At 45.5% G+C, this 16,674-nt stretch overlaps 1 protein-coding gene across 3 annotated transcripts in view; it reads right to left on the bottom strand.

Moving 5' to 3' along the window:
• The window catches only part of ATAD2B (ATPase family AAA domain containing 2B), a 64,161-nt gene extending 55,315 nt beyond the window's left edge, over nucleotides 1-8,846 (bottom strand). For all 3 annotated transcript variants that reach the window (XM_075269183.1, XM_075269185.1, XM_075269184.1), the window contains exon 1: nucleotides 8,514-8,846. In XM_075269183.1, coding sequence (XP_075125284.1) covers nucleotides 8,514-8,621 — 108 coding nt within the window. In that variant the 5' untranslated portion in view covers nucleotides 8,622-8,846. The remainder of the gene's footprint in view (nucleotides 1-8,513) is intronic.
• Between the last annotated feature and the right edge of the window lie 7,828 nt (nucleotides 8,847-16,674).

Genomic DNA, 16,674 nt, shown 5'->3' with positions numbered 1-16,674 from the left:
CTAGTATGGCGAATGTCGGGAAAGGGTTAAAACATAACTTTTAATTAGAAAACAAACAAATCATGAAAAAGAAAAAAAGCCAAACTGAAAGAAAATTAAAAAATATATATATATATGCACAAAAACACAGTACATACTGGATCTAGATAGGCTTATGCGTTTCGGGATCGTAGTCCCTTAGTCATAGTACTAGGTCAGTGCTTAGTACCTTAGTCAGACCTCTAGTGCTATGACTACTGATCCTGAAACACTTAAGCCTATCTAGATCCAGTATCTACTGTGTTTTTGTGCATATTTTTTGTCAATTTGTGTTTTGTTTTTTTTTAATTTTCTTTCCATTTTGCATTTTTTTGATGTTTTTCATGATTTATTTATATGTTTTCTAATTAAAGTTATGTTTTAATATATTTTTTCTGACAAGAAAAAAAATTTTGGGTGCTGGAACTTTTTTTTTTTTTTTTTTTACTTGTGAATACTTTCTTTACCTGTTATAATGTTGATTTTATTTGGCATAAAAGACATCTCCAAAATGGCGGTCACTGTGAGCCGTGAGAAGAGCGGTCATGATTCTCCCTCCATTCATTTCTATAGAATTCCTAGTAAGAACTAAATACCGTAAGTTTGCGCAAACTATTTCAGGACGCCTATTAAAGTGTAAGCTTGGCCGTCTCTCCATCCACGTTGGTTCCTGATCCTAGAGATCAGCTGCAATACCAAGTACCGCTGCTCTGATATGGGGGGCGCTGCGCTCACTCAATCACTGTAGCTTCTTCAAGCAGCTGATCTGTGGGGGTCTTGGGTGGTGCTTCCTCACTGAAACCCCTTAGGAGGTACATGGGAGACTTCACAAATCTATCTGCAAAGAAAATCTACAGCACGGCCAATAGGCACTGCAGGACGCCACACATATTAGGTAACTTGTGGACTCTGTTGGGTGTACGGAGATAACCAGACAGCACATAGAAGGAAAAATAAGGAACAAACATGTCAGATTTCAACATGCCTGAACCGTCATTCCTGGGAGGATAAGGGTAAGTTCACACAGGGTTTTTTGGTCAGGATTTTGAGGCCGTATCTGCCCCAAAATCCTGACCAAAAAGACGGCTCCCATTGAAATTAATGGGAGCTGTTTGTTCTGGCTCCCAGAAAAAAGAAGCGACTTCCTCGCGAGTCGAATCGGCCTGAAGACACACCCTCCTCTCGACTAGGTCCATTCATTTGGGTCTAATCCGGATCGGAGTGCGCGCTGCACCACTTGCAGCTACCCGTATTTTAGACCGGAACCGTTTCAGTCCAAAAAACCCCAGGTGAACTTACCCTAAGACATAAGCAGAGGTGTCTCCCTTCTCCCCACACGTGCATGCTCATCCAGGTAAAGCGTGCATGAAGACAGGGTGTCAGCAGGGATCACTCGCACGGCGCAGCTGGTAGCGCAGCTTTCATTCAATGGAGGCCTTGTGAGGATTTCAGATTTCTAAGGTTTCCTCTGACCTGAAGCACGCTGTGATTTTACACGTCTCAGTTTTCAACTCTACTCAGTCAACCCCAACGGATCGATTACAAGGCCAAGGGAGGCCAAACCCCGACTAGACACCATAAACCGTCTCCTGTGATCAATGTCTACCCACAGGGGACCCCAAAATACAGCAGGTCATGCTTATTAGCATCAGAATAATGAAGGGGGAGGGTTAGGAAATCCAGATGCTTCTAATGGCAGGTGATCTATTACCCCCCAGTGTAGACTAGAAGATCTCGTGGAGTCATCTGTAAGTCTTAAACAAAACCCAGGATTCTTGGCAGGAGGACGAGCCGCGCTATATCACAGCTGGAGCGCTGGCACACACGGCTGCTCGCTCAGCTGACGTCAGTGTAAATTTACGATAAGTTTACTTTACACAGATTTAGGAGAAGCGTCCAGAGACTGGGGGGGGGGGGGGGGGGGGGACGGACAAGGCAGAAGTTCGGCTATACTCATCACTGATACTGATCACATATCAAGGCATGATAAGCAAAAAGGGCTACAGGGTGCAGGCGATCAGTGGCCAAGTACGATTTGTGGCCGCAGCGCAGGACACTGAACTGGCCAAGATGTAGACAGATTGTAACGTGTTGGTATATAGTCACAATGCACAGGGATCGCCTCTAGTTCTGTGCCAAGGAGCTGCACAATCTACACTGTACTGCAAAGCACAGGACGACATCTCCATAAGGCTCAGTTCACACTTACGTTTGGACCATTCCAAATGCAGCTCATCCCCACATTTTACGTACGGAAACCACACGGACCCCATTATAGTCTATGGGGTCCCCGAGTTTCCATAGGTCCCCAAGTGAACTCCCCGAACCGATGCACAGATGTGATCCAGGCCTATGGAGTGAAATCTGCTCATAGTGACCACCAGAGGATCGGACTGACAGCGGTGAGGGTGCAGAGCCCCATATTGAAGGGTCAGAAGTCTCCAGGGTCAAAACAAACCCAAACATACCTGAAATGGAGGGAAAACCTGCAGAGTACCCAGACATGCTGCAGCTGGAAAAACTCAGGTCCTAGGTCAGTTTTCACATTGCTGCCATACATGGAACCAGGTTTCCAAAAAGTAAAAGTTCAGCACCCTCAGGTCACAGCGAGAGTCCTTCTGCTTCCAATAGGGAAAGAGTCGCAAAGCAACATGCTGTAAAGGCCAAAGTGTAGCCCCAGCCTAAATCCCATCCACTTTGTTACTACTGTACTCTGCAAGTCCATTGCAGCTAATCCGCTACATGTCTCCTATAGGAACCCAGTCATAGACTCCATACAAGATAAGATAAGATAATCCTTTAATACAAGTCAAAGGTTGTGGGCTAGAAATGTGCAGGAACCAGGCTAAGGCCCCATGTGGCAGAAACGCAGCTTTTTGGATTTTATTGTGGGTTTTTTGAGCCATGTTAGGAGTACATTGAAAAGAAGGTAGAAGTACAGTGTTGGCCAAAAGTATTGGCCCCCCTGCAATTCTGTCAGATAATACTCTGTGTCTTCCAGAAAATGATTGCAAGCACAAACTCTTTGGTAATATCTTCATTTATTTTGCTTGCAATAGAGAGGGGAAAAAAAAAAAAAAAAAAAACACAAAAGAGAATGAAAAATAGTCAAATTATGGATCATTTTACACAAAACTCCAAAAAATGGGCCGGACAGAAGTATTGGCCCCCTCAGCCTAATACTTGGTAGCACAACCTTTAGACACAATAACTGCGCACAACCGCTTCCGGTAACCAGCAATGAGTTTCTTACAAGGCTCTGCTGGAATTTTAGACCATTCTTCTTTGGCAAACTGCTCCAGGTCCCCCCTGAGATGTGAAGGGGGCCTTCTCCAAACTGCCATCAAGAGATCTCCCCTCCCCCACAGGTGTTCTATGGGATTCAGGGCTGGACTCATTGCTGACACTTTAGAAGTCTCCAGGGCTTTCTCTCACCACCATTTTCTAGTGCTGACCTGAAGTGTGTTTTGGGTCATTGTCCTGCTGGAAGACCCATGACCTCTGAGGGAGACCCAGCTTTCTCACACTGGGCCCTACATTATGCTGCACAATGTGTTGGTCGTCTTCAGACTTCATAATGCCATGCACACGGTCAAGCAGTCCAGTGCCAGAGGCAGCAAAGTAACCCCAAAACATCAGGGAACCTCTGCCATGTTTGACTGTAGGGGCCGTGTTCTTTTCTTTGAAGGCCTCTTATTTTCCTGTAAACTCTATGTTGAGGCCTTTTCCTACTTTTGTCTCATCTGACCAGAGAACATTCTTCCAGAACGTTTTTTGGCTTTCTCAGGTAAGTTTTGGCAAATTCCAGCCTGGCTTTTTTTTGTCTGTGGGTAAGAAGTGGGGTCTTCCTGGGTCTCCTACCATACAGTCCCTTCTCATTCAGACGCTGACGGATAGTACAGTGTAACACTGTTGTATCCTCAGACTGCAGGCAGCTTGGACTTGTTTGGATGTTAGTCGAGGTTCTTTATCCACCATCTGCACAATCTTGCATTGAAATCCCTCATCATTTTTTCTTTTCCGTCCACATCTAGGAAGGTTAGCCACAGTGCCATGGGCTTTACACTTCTTGATGACACTGCGCACGGTAGACACAGGAACATTCAGGTCTTTGGAGATGGACTTGTAGCCTTGAGATTGCTCATGCCTCCTCACAATTTTGCTTCTCAAGTCCTCAGGCAGTTATTTGGTCTTCTTTCTTTTCTCCATGCTCAATGTGGTAGACACAAGGACACGGGGCAGAGGTGGAGTCAACTTTAATCCATTTCAACTTGCTGCAAGTGTGATTTAGTTATTGCCACCACCTGTTAGGGGCCTCAGGTAAGTAACAGGTGCTGTTAATTACACAAATTAGAGAAGCATCACATGATTTTTCAAGCAGTGCCAATACTTTTGTCCACCCCCTTTTCTATGTTTGCTGTGGAATTATATCCAATTTAGCTTTTTGACAATTCTTTTTGTGGTTTTCCATTGAAGACAAATTAAATGAAGATAATACCAAAGAGTTTGTACTTGCAATCATTTTCTGGAAGAAGATGAGTATTATCTGATAGACTTGTAGGGGTGCCAATACTTTTGGCCAACACTGTATAAGGATATGTTCACATTTAATGTATAAGGATATGTTCCATTTATTTCAATGGGAGTTAGTCACCAGCCCCCAAGCTTCCCCCTATAGGCCGCCAGCCCCCTTAGCACAGGTAACTACATGTGAAAAGGGGAAGCGTCAGAGCGACCCATTACTGGTTCTAATCCTGTGACCCAAAGTCAAAATCAGCCCCGAACCCCTTCCAGTAGATATAGAGAAGATTCCTCCATTTTTACACACCATACCGGATCCGTTTTGCAACAACTCATACATGTGTGTGAATCCCGGGCCAAGCAACAAGTCGCTCCACTTCTACTGATGTGAGAGTGGTTGGACTTTCTGGCACAAAGGGTTAATAAGTGTAATTTTTCCCATCATGGTGCCGGCCTCACTCTGCAGATCGGATGGAGAAATCTCGTCAGATGCCAGATGGGACGGCATCAAACAATTCAAGGGCAAATCTGGTCACCGGGAGCCCGACCTCCCCATCTGCCTCGCTGGTGTACAAGCTGGAATGTGAGAGAAAACCGGGACGGCGCAGGATCGGAGCACAACGAAGGGGGGGGGGGGGCGGAAACTTCTGCAACTGAAAAGCAGGGAGAATGGGAATTTCTGCATCCACATAAGGAGACGCAGACACTTCTGCAACATCTGTTACGTGTGAATTTACTCTTAAAGGGGTTGTCACACAATCACGACACATAGGCAACCTGTAGCATTCCCGCTGTTGTGGAACTGCAACTCCCAGCATGCTTACCGGCTCTATTTTGGAGCTACCCATAGAAGTGCATGCTGAGAGTTGTAGTGCATAGGTGTGTGATCGGAGGGACACAAGAAAGGGGAATGAATGGATCAGAATTAGCACCATATAAAAAAACGGGACTCTGGACAAGCCCTTTAAAAACGTCCAACATAGCTCTCTACAGGATGCAGTGGCTGATAGCAGAGGACAACAGCTTAGAGCGAACATAGGTAAGAAGACTCGCTCGCCTCGGGGAGGGGATGAGGTTTGGTCGGCTTAGCCTATAAGGAGTGTATGTCACACGTATGTGGAGTCCGGGCCGGCTCTGCTCAGCAGCTGCTCCTTTGTTTACATGCAGGAGGAGGCAGAGACTTACGTGCTGGCCCCAGATGAACTTGTATGGAGCGAGCGGGGAATGGAAGGCGAGCAGACGGCGTGCTACACGGCCACCAGTCATACACAGCACCACTGACCTGCCTCACAGTCCTCAGCCGCAGCTCTGCAACTACACAGTGGCATTGCAATGTCTGCAGGGGGCACAAGCATAAATCCAATGACCAGTCCCATCCAAATGACAGCTGAGGAGACCTCGCTTATCTATGGCCAAAAGGTCCGTCCCAGTGACAAACTCCTGTCAACGCTTTCACGACTGTTTTTGTAAACGTGTATTCTGTATGCATTGTGTTATTCCTCCTGAAAGCGTCCGGAAAAGTTGGATACTGAAAACTTTTCCACAGGATAGATCATCACTATCAAATCAATTGAGGTCTGATACCCGGAACCCCCACCGATCAGCTGTTTCGGCCGCTGGAAGACATGCATAAGAGGTGTATAGCCTCCATATACCGTGGTGGTTCCCATATACTTGAATAGGAGTGGAGCTGCATCTGGCCATATACCTAGTATGGCTGATCAGCGTGGGGTCCGTGTGTCATACCCAATCTAATCCTCTGGTTTATTCAGATGACAGGGCCGGCAGCCCCTCTACCCTAATGGCAGATACTGGGGTGAGACGGATCAGGCAGTCATATTTCGCCATGCCCCATCCTTCTGCTCTCAGAGGTCAGACACTACAGCAGCCTACCTCCCCTGTCTCCATTCAGGACACATGCACACTCGGCATGTGCATTAGGACACGGGATTGCTGACATGCGTGCCCAGCTTCACCCCGTGCAAAAACTACAACTCCCAGCATGTCCTGAGCCCGGTAGGCCGGACTGTGTGAGGGTTGGGAATCCGGATCTTTATTTTTGACTGTAACTGCGAGCGAACTCCTAAGTGAGAAGCGACCAAACAAGTTATAACGTATGTCTGCCAGGGGGAGGGGGAGAGGGACACAATCCAGCATGACTGCAACAAAGAACACACAACAAAAAAACTTTATTTGTAAGCACATTTTGTACAGCGAGGTAATTGCAGGGAGGCTCCAGCCAAGAGAGTGAAGCAACATGAAGGTGTTGCCTGAAAAAACCAGTTGTCACAGCCCTGACGGTTAGAATGGATCCCAGCTTGCTATGCCCACATCCACCAGAGAGGGCGCTCACATGCCAGCTCCACACAGAAACTTTTGTTCTTTTGTACAATCCAGACAGCTCCCGGCACACAACACAACAAGCACCTGCTGTGCCCACACTACACCCACACTGCACCCAGACGACAATGGGCACAAAGCCCTGCTGAGCCCGGGCATTACACAAACACCACAGCGAGCAGTGCACACACGTCATGGAGAAGATCAGGCGCCAGGACGCGGATAGAGGAAGATTTGCGCCATCACAAAAGTTGTCTCCAAGCAATCTATGCATGGGACATCCCAGATGTAGCAGAGCCGAGTCTGTCATTCCCATGGGTACAGAGATAAAATAGATTTTTACTTGTAACCCTGTAGGAATCCAGGACAAACAAATTGAGCACTGCTATATGAGGTGTAGTGGAGATGAAGGGGTCATTGTATCACACCAGAAACCAGCGACTATTGTGAGATGACACCGCCCAGAGCTACTCCACATGTTATGAAACTACTCCCACCATCCTGCCCCCTACAGACCGCCTCACCATTAGGGGCCCCCAGTGATCCCCACTAAGGTTAGGGCTGCACGTATCACATGTCATTACAGGGAAGGCCATGACGGTGTCAGGCTTGGTCTACATTGGGACCACCCCTTAAAAGTTAGGGGAACTCATTACAGTTACTTGCAGTACTATGTACACAAGTCCAATCCAGCTACATAGAGGTATACAGCCGGATAGAGCGCAGGGAGAGATACAAGGACAGTACAAAGTATCCACAGACATCATATACAATGTATCACATCACAGATAGAAGGTCCTATTGGCTACAGTATAACATATAATACACTAATATACACCAAGTGCAACAATATACTACAACATAGTAATATACTATATCACATACTGTCCTGTAACATATAACACTACACCAATGGATAATATAGTATAATACACCACCTACTACACTGTCCTGTAATATAATACAGTCTGTTATTCTACTGTATACAATATATACTATAAGCTACTACACTCTATACTGCACGGTCCTGTAATATACTCTAATATTTAACACTTTCCTAGCCTAACCTATACTCTAGTAAGATATATGATCATGTAATATGAAGCACACACTATAATAGACTGTACAATACAGTAATATATATAGCTATATCACACGACATATTTACTCTAATACTGTAATATAACACTTTCATACCCTACACTATAAAGTATAAGCGATTGTATAGTACTATACACTAGTACACAGTAATATCACACTATATATCACTGACTGTCCTGTAATATGGCATATACTAATATTTGACAAAAATATAAATACTGTAATATACACTAATGTCCTATCATGTAATATACAGTCCTATCACACACTATATACCAGTGTCCTGTGATATACTATATACTCATATGTGACACTTGTATACTATAATAGAGTATGAGATAAGACTATAGTATAATAGAGGGCAGTAATACACCTGATCCCCTATATCCAGTGCACAGGACAGTGGTATATAGCTATATAATACACTATATACTAGTCCAGGAGCAGCAGTCAGGCTCAGGCAGCAGACATGACTCCGGGGTAGACACAATGGCCGCTGCCTGTCTGCCTCCTCCGTCTCCTCCCAGCCTTACCTTAGCCGGTTGAGTCCTGCCAGTGAGCCGGCTCTGTCCGGAGCGGGTCCGGGATGAGATGAACCTCCCGTCCGGGCCTTGCAAGGCGCTCCTCCGGGTCTTCACCATGGTGTTAGCGGCGACCGGTAAGCCTAAGCTCCGGCTCTTTCCTTGACAGCCGCCCCGGTCCCTGCTCCTATCCGCGGCCTATCCTCCGGGCCGCCCAGCATGCACCTCCACAGCCCGGCAGCTCCGCACACTCCCGGCGTTCCTCCGGATCAGGCTAAGCCGCCGCCGGCCGCCATTTCCCTTTCTCTGCTCAGTCAGGCTCGCCGCCTTTGCTTCCACCAGTCACCAGGGGGCGCCAGATTTGCTTGCCACTCTATGGTATTTGGGTAAAGGCTTTATCTCAGGTCACGTGGGCACGGAGAAAGCGCTGGACGCCATCTTTGTCTCGGGATAAGTGGGCGAAGAGGAAAATAGGGAAAATTATGGAAATGAAACTCTAATAAAGTTATCGAGAGATTGTAATGGAAACTGTTTTCTTTTACATTTTTTTCTTAAACCACGGACATTTTTCGTTTTTATGTTCTTGTCTTTTACTTCCAGAAGTCATACATGTTCCTTTATTCCATTCACAAGGTTATGTGAGGGCTGATTTTTACAGAACAAATTGTTCTTCCTTATGTGAAATCCCAACTGTCAGAGGACTATGCGTACTGCGGCAAATCTCCCCCACCTACTACCATCTAGCCTCTTACCATTCCCATCCACACAGTATAATGCCCCAGGAATCACTCTGACATTTTATTCCCCACATTATGTCCCCTCCATCTGTCCCCCACAGGTTAATGTCCCCCTCCAGTCACCACCACAGTATAAAGTTCCCCCTCCAGTCGCCCCACAGTCTAATGTCTCCAGTTGCGCCCCCCCAAGTCCCCCCCCCCAGAGTTCAATGTCTCTTTCCAGCTGCCCCCACTATGTCCTCTCCTGGTGCCCCCACAGTATTATGTCCTCTTCCGGTGTCCCCACAGTATTATGTCCTGTCCTGGTGCCCCCACAGTATTACGTCCTGTCCTGGTGCCCCCATAGTATTGTGTCCTCTTCCGGTGCCCCTCACAGAATTGTGTCCTCTTCCAGTGCCCCCACAGTATTATGTCCTCTTCCGGTGCCCCCACAGTATTGTGTCCTCTTCCAGTGCCCCCACAGTATTGTGTCCTCTTCCGGGGCCCCCACAGTATTATGTCCTCTCCTGATGCCCCCACAGTATTATGTCCTCTTCTGGTGCCCCCACAATAATGATGATGCAGCAGACTTGATGATGGACCTGGGGGTTACGAACTGACTCCGACACCCAGGTCATGTGATTGAAACCAACATTCTGACCCCGGCTCGCAATGCCCTATCCCCTGATCTCACTGATAGCTACCTGAGTTATTGGGGCTGACTATCAGAGGAGGAGGAAGGGGGCAGAGAAATCCAGGGGTGGGGAGCGACTTGGGGTTCAGAACACTGGTTCTGATCTCGTAACCCAGAAATCGGAACCAAGCTAGGAACCCCCATGTCCCTTATCAAAAGTCTGCTGGATGAGGCAACTTAATCTAAACTCCCCAGACAACTCCTTTAAAGCCTCTTAGTGAGGTCTGGACATACAGTATATACAGTCCTATGAAAAAGTTTGGGCACCCCTATTAATCTTAATCATTTTTAGTTCTAAATATTTTGGTATTTGCAACAGCCATTTCAGTTTGATATATCTAATAACTGATGGACACAGTAATATTTCAGGATTGAAATGAGGTTTATTGTACTAACAGAAAATGCGCAATATGCATTAAACCAAAATTTGACCGGTGCAAAAGTATGGGCACCTCAACAGAAAAGTGACATTAATATTTAGTAGATCCTCCTTTTGCAAAGATAACAGCCTCTAGTCGCTTCCTGTAGCTTTTAATCAGTTCCTGGATCCTGGATAAAGGTATTTTGGACAAACAATTCAAGTTCAGTTAAGTTAGATGGTCGCCGAGCATGGACAGCCCGCTTCAAATCATCCCACAGATGTTCAATGATATTCAGGTCTGGGGACTGGGATGGCCATTCCAGAACATTGTAATTGTTCCTCTGCATGAATGCCTGAGGATTTGGAGCGGTGTTTTGGATCATTGTCTTGCTGAAATATCCATCCCCGGCGTAACTTCAACTTCGTCACTGATTCTTGAACATTATTCTCAAGAATCTGCTGATACTGAGTGGAATCCATGCGACTCTCAACTTTAACAAGATTCCCAATGCCGGCATTGGCCACACAGCCCCAAAGCATGATGGAACCTCCACCAAATTTTACAGTGGGTAGCATGTGTTTTTCTTGGAATGCTGTTTCTTTTTGGACGCCATGCATAACGCCTTTTTTTTATAACCAAACAACTCAATTTTTGTTTCCAAAATGAAGCTGCCTTGTCCAAATGTGCTTTTTCATACCTCAGGCAACTCTATTTGTGGCGTACGTGCAGAAACGGCTTCTTTCTCATCACTCTCCCATACAGCTTCTCCTTGTGCAAAGTGCGCTGTATAGTTGACCGATGCACAGTGACACCATCTGCAGCAAGATGATGCTGCAGCTCTTTGGAGGTGGTCTGTGGATTGTCCTTGACTGTTCTCACCATTCTTCTTCTCTGCCTTTCTGATATTTTTCTTGGCCTGCCACTTCTGGGCTTAACAAGAACTGTCCCTGTGGTCTTCCATTTCCTTACTATGTTCCTCACAGTGGAAACTGACAGGTTAAATCTCTGAGACAGCTTTTTGTATCCTTCCGCTGAACAACTATGTTGAACAATCTTTGTTTTCAGATCATTTGAGAGTTGTTTTGAGTAGCCCATGATGCCACTCTTCAGAGGAGATTCAAATAGTAGAACAACTTGCAATTGGCCACCTTAAATACCTTTTCTTATGACTGGATACATCTGGTTATGAAGTTCAAAGCTCACTGAGGTTACAAAACCAATTTTGTGCTTCAGTAAGTCAGTAAAAAGTAGTTAGGAGTATTCAAATCAATAAAATGATAAGGGTGCCCATACTTTTGCACCGGTCAAATTTTGGTTTAATGCATATTGCACATTTTCTGTTAGTACAATAAACCTCATTTCAATCCTGAAATATTACTGTGTCCATCAGTTATTAGATATATCAAACTGAAATGGCTGTTGCAAACACCAAAATATTTAGAACTAAAAATGATTCAGATTAATAGGGGTGCCCAAACTTTTTCATAGGACTGTATAAACTGTGAGAAGGTGAAAGGCAAAGTACTGCAGTCCGGCTATATCAGTCCCAGATTCCTGACTTATGTGTGGTCCAGTCTGTCTGGAATAGGTATTAGCCCCAGCTGTGGGTCCTAAGGCTTGTTCCTGGCTCATAAAAGGTTACAGAGCCTGCATTTCAGGGCAGATTTTAGGAATAGAGGAAGAGGCTGGATCTGTCCTGACACTGAGAACCTTGTGATACGGTACACTGTTTTTTTTTGGTTGATTCATGTGGTTGGTAGTAAGCCACACGTTCAGTTAGTATTTTCGACTTAGCTAGCACTCAAAAAAGCAGGATTTTGTTTGACGTTATTTTGCCTGAAGTTAAGGCTGTATTTAATTTTGCTAATGTTTGTGCCTAACGTAAAGGTTTATTTATTTTGCTGTTTTTCTTAAATAAACCGCTTTGCTACAGGATTTGTGCCCCTGTCTCTGACTGGTTGGGTCCACACAACACTTACATAACACACACAATCGGTTGGGTCCACACAACACATACATAACACACACAATCGTAGTATTAACCAACCAGCGGTCCCGATTTCACTACCACGCTAGGTCACATGCCTCTCAGCATTCCTAATGTCACTGCTTGTTCCAGGTCTCTTTCCAGGATTTAAAGGGATTTTTTCACAGTAACTAAGGCATTCCATAGCCTCATGTACTAGGAGAAACCCACGGTGACATTAGACATTTGCAAAGCTAATCTGTGTCTGCTAAAACCCAGCAGTTATAGCATGCCTTTGGGGGAGGGGGTGCATTTGTCAAACACAGCGATGCTCCTGTCACATTGTATCCAAGTACATTTACAGTAACTTGTGTTTAACTCCTAGGACCATGTACCATACATTTCTGTTGTGTGGTCCTTAAGGCTAAGGTCCCACGGGCCGTAATAACAGCGCTTTACCGCTACGTGAACGTAGCGCTTTTAAGAGAAAGTTCACTGAGTTTTCCTCCACGGACTTTCTCTTAACATGATATCTATGGGAAAGCTTCCGTAGATATAATTGACATGCTGCGATTTGCAAAGTCGCAACGGCTTTGCAAATTGCAGCATGTCCGCACTGCGTTTTTTTCCGCAAAGTGGGCATGGGATTCGCATGAATCCCATCCACTTTGCTTGCACTGTAAAACAACGCAATTTTTCTCCACTGCGGGCAAATCGCGGCGTTTACGTCTTGTGGGGCCCTGGCCTTAGCCATTGCGGCTTTGCAAATCACAGCATGACAATTATATCTACGGAAACGTCGGCGGCTTTCCCATAGATATAATTGTAACAGAAAGTCTGCGGAGGAAAACTCAGCAAACTTTCTGTTGAAAGCGCTGCGGAAAGAACCGCAGTGCGTTCACGCCGCGGTTCTTTCCGCAGCTCTTTAGCGCTGCGATTACGGCCCATGGGGCCTTAGCCTTAAAGGGTAATCTGGGGAGTAACAAAGCTTATCAATACATTGCCTGCACTTATGAAGCTTTGTTACTAAGGTTAGAGAGCCGTCTAAAATTGGCAGAGAGGAAAGTCCTGCACAGTCTTCGGGGTCCACAGATAACCACTTTTTTAGCGGATGGACTCTCTGTGTTTTGGGTCTCCATGCAGACCTGAATGATGGAGAGACAAACCTTAGTGTGAATCTGGCGTAACATACACTGGCGTCCCCTGCAGGCCTGGATATTAGTCTGAGTTTCTGCAGATTCCCCTGTAGAAACCGGCAAAAATCAACAGAGAGAAAAGTCCTGCACGGAGGAGTGAATGGAGTAAGGAGAACATAGTCTCATAGCCATATGTGCTACATTTATATAGTAAGATGGTGCCTGACATAGTCATAGTCGCTGGTAATAACATTAACCCCAGGAATTTTTTGCAAAATACTTTTTTGACTCCCCACCTTCCAAACTCCGTAAGTTTTTTGTGTTTCCGTTCACAGAGCCATAAGAGGGCTGAATGTTTGAAGGACAAATCATTCTTCATAATGGCGCCATTTAATATTCTGTACAATGTACTGGGAAGGCTCCCGGCTGTCATGGCAATGGGACACTGGCCCTGGATCTCGCTAACATGTCACCTCGGTCAGCTTTAACCGAGGTGCCGCGGACCTTAATGCCTAATAGAGGGTATAATAAAGCATAGACCTGGCTCCTGATCGCCCGCCATATATAAATAACTGAGATTCGGCGGATATCGGGAAGGGGTTAAAACATTCTCTGCTTAATTGTGCCTTGAATTTAATGTATTTTATTCAGTGATCTTTTCCACTCAGTGAATTCAGGAATCGCTATATTACAAGTCCTGGAATTATTCATGCTTAAAGTTAAGGGAAGCAGATTATGTAATTCCCCAGCGGCAGCCGGCATCTCTCTCCAGATGGCATATAGTTAGCTGCCAGATCAGAAAGGGACATTAAACAGCTTCTACATGTTACCGTTTACTTCATGATCATTTTTTAGGACAAATAACAAAAATGTGCACTTCTAAAATGTGAGACAACTAGGGTTGAGCGATTGGGATAGGAAAAGATCGGATCGCAATCGAGCAAATTTCACGATCGGGATCAGCTGGAAAATGATCGGAAATCGGATTTTGAAATCTCAAGATCGGCTCAAACCTAAAAGTGACTTTTCCAATAAAAAGCATTGAATAGAGTTGAGGGATCAGGAAAGATCGGATCCCGATCGGCAATCGAGCAAATTTCACGATCGGGATCGGCTGGAAAATGATCAGAAATCGGATTTTAAAATCGATCCTGAAATCTCTAGAGACAACATCTCTGCTAGCTGTCATATAATAGGAACCTTCATTAATTACTTCAAGGGGATAACAGTCTGTCCTGGTCATGTGATGGACACATGGGGGAAAGGTTCATTACAGTAAGGGGACATTCACATGGCGGAAAATGAAGAGGAACTTGAGACCGCAGATTCCTCTCCATGTCCTGACACTGCATCCAGGGGTGGAAAGCCAATGCTAAGGCTTTACTTGCCGATTAGCGCCAGACTCGGTGGGGCAGATTTTTGAAGACTGGTATTTCATATGTATCTGGAGATACCTCCAGATATACTAAAGCAAGGTAAGAGAAATTAACAATATGAAATAGATTGAGGGATTGTGAAGGGGTGTAGCTAAATGGAGATGGCAGCTCATGTGCCCAGGGCAGTGAGTGTCAGGTGAAAGGTGGGGCAACAAGCAACAGTCCCATGGTCAGAATTAGAGATGAGCAAACACTGTTCGGATCAGCCGATCCGAACAGCACGCACCCATAGAAATGAATGGAAGCACCTGTGACACCGGCCGGCAAAGTCAGTGTCACAGGTGCTTCCATTCATTTCTATGGGTGCGTGCTGTTCGGATCGGCTGATCCGAACAGTGTTCGCTCATCTCTAGTCAGAATATTAAGGTTTAGGGTGGAATTCATCTTTGATCTGGGTCTTTGTCCGTCTCATGGTGAAGAAACGCTTAGATACAGCAAGTGGTGATACATTGCACTCTGCAGATTTAGCTACTGATCAGTCATATAGGACCTATGGATCATGGTGAGCTTTTACTGAGGTCCATGAAAAATCTTATTTCTGGACCCACAAAGAAGTCAATTTGACTCAACGAGACATCTTATGGACTGTACAATGGATAGAAGTTTATGGCTTCAGATTTACCAGAACCTATAAATCTGTAAGGCCTGGTTCACATCTGCGTTCGGTATTCCGTTCAGGAAGACCTATTTACTTACCAATCCTGGCAGGGGTTGGGATCGGTAAGTGACGCCACGGGCCCCACAAACACTATTATTATACTCAGGGGTCTTCTCAGACCCCCGAGTATAATGATCAGACGCCTAGGAGAGGTGAGGGAACATAAAAAAAAAACTGTGTTTATTAGTAGAGATGAGCGAACACTATTTGAAACAGCTGTTTCGAATAGCACGCTCCCATAGAAATTAATGGAAGTGGCCGGCACGCTGACTTTGCCGGCGGCCGGCCACTTAACCCCCCACGTGCCGGCTACGTCAATTCATTTCTATGGGAGCGTGCTATTCGGAACGGCTGTTTCAAATAGTGTTCGCTCATCTCTATTACTTACCTCTTCCAGGCTTCAGGCCTACTTGTGTGACGTCCCTGACGTCAAATGACTGAGGCCTGCATCTTTATGTGTTGCGAAGCAGGCCCCCCGGGTCACGTGACATCCCAGACGTCATTGAAGATGGCCGCCAATAGAGGGGAAGTAACAGTGTTTTTTATGTTTGTATCCCTCCTGGGTCTCTGATTATTATACTCTGGGGTTTGAAAAGACCCTAGAGTATAATAATTGTTCGTGGGTGCCTACAATGGGGCATAATACTGGACGAAGGGGTCCTATGGGGTATAATACTTTGAGCAGGGTCCACTATGGGGCATAATACTGTGTGCAGGGGACACTATGGGGCATAATAGTGTGCGCAGGAATGCGGGGGGGGGGGGGTGTTTGGTCAGTCGGGGTCTTTGGCATCGGTTGGGGGATGGGGCATGTCAAAAGTTTGCCACGGGGACCATTCCTAGTTACGCCACTGATAAAGGCCCTGTCTAGCCCAATCTTATTCTGAGCCCAAGAGACTATTGGCCCTTAATACATCACTTTCCTGTATGCCTGAATGGAAATTTAAACCGTTCAGGATTCTGGCAGTGTCTCCAGAAGAGAATATTGTCATTATAGGAAATAATAACCTGCACACTTATGTGCTCACAGTGTGCAAAATTTAGACATTCTCATAGGTTTATTTAATATTCATATCATACAGTTGGTATTATTTGGGTACTCTATAGCAGCATTATTCATAACTGTGTGGTGGCAGTATAATACTAATATGTTCAATGGGGCTCCCTAGAAAAAAAATATAGTAAAATTGCTTGGGAATGCCATG

This window comes from Leptodactylus fuscus, chromosome 3 (assembly GCF_031893055.1).
Source record: "Leptodactylus fuscus isolate aLepFus1 chromosome 3, aLepFus1.hap2, whole genome shotgun sequence".
Classification (NCBI taxonomy): domain Eukaryota; kingdom Metazoa; phylum Chordata; class Amphibia; order Anura; family Leptodactylidae; genus Leptodactylus; species Leptodactylus fuscus.
The sequence above is the reverse complement of the archived record's forward strand: the minus strand, read 5'-3'. Positions and strand labels throughout refer to the sequence as shown.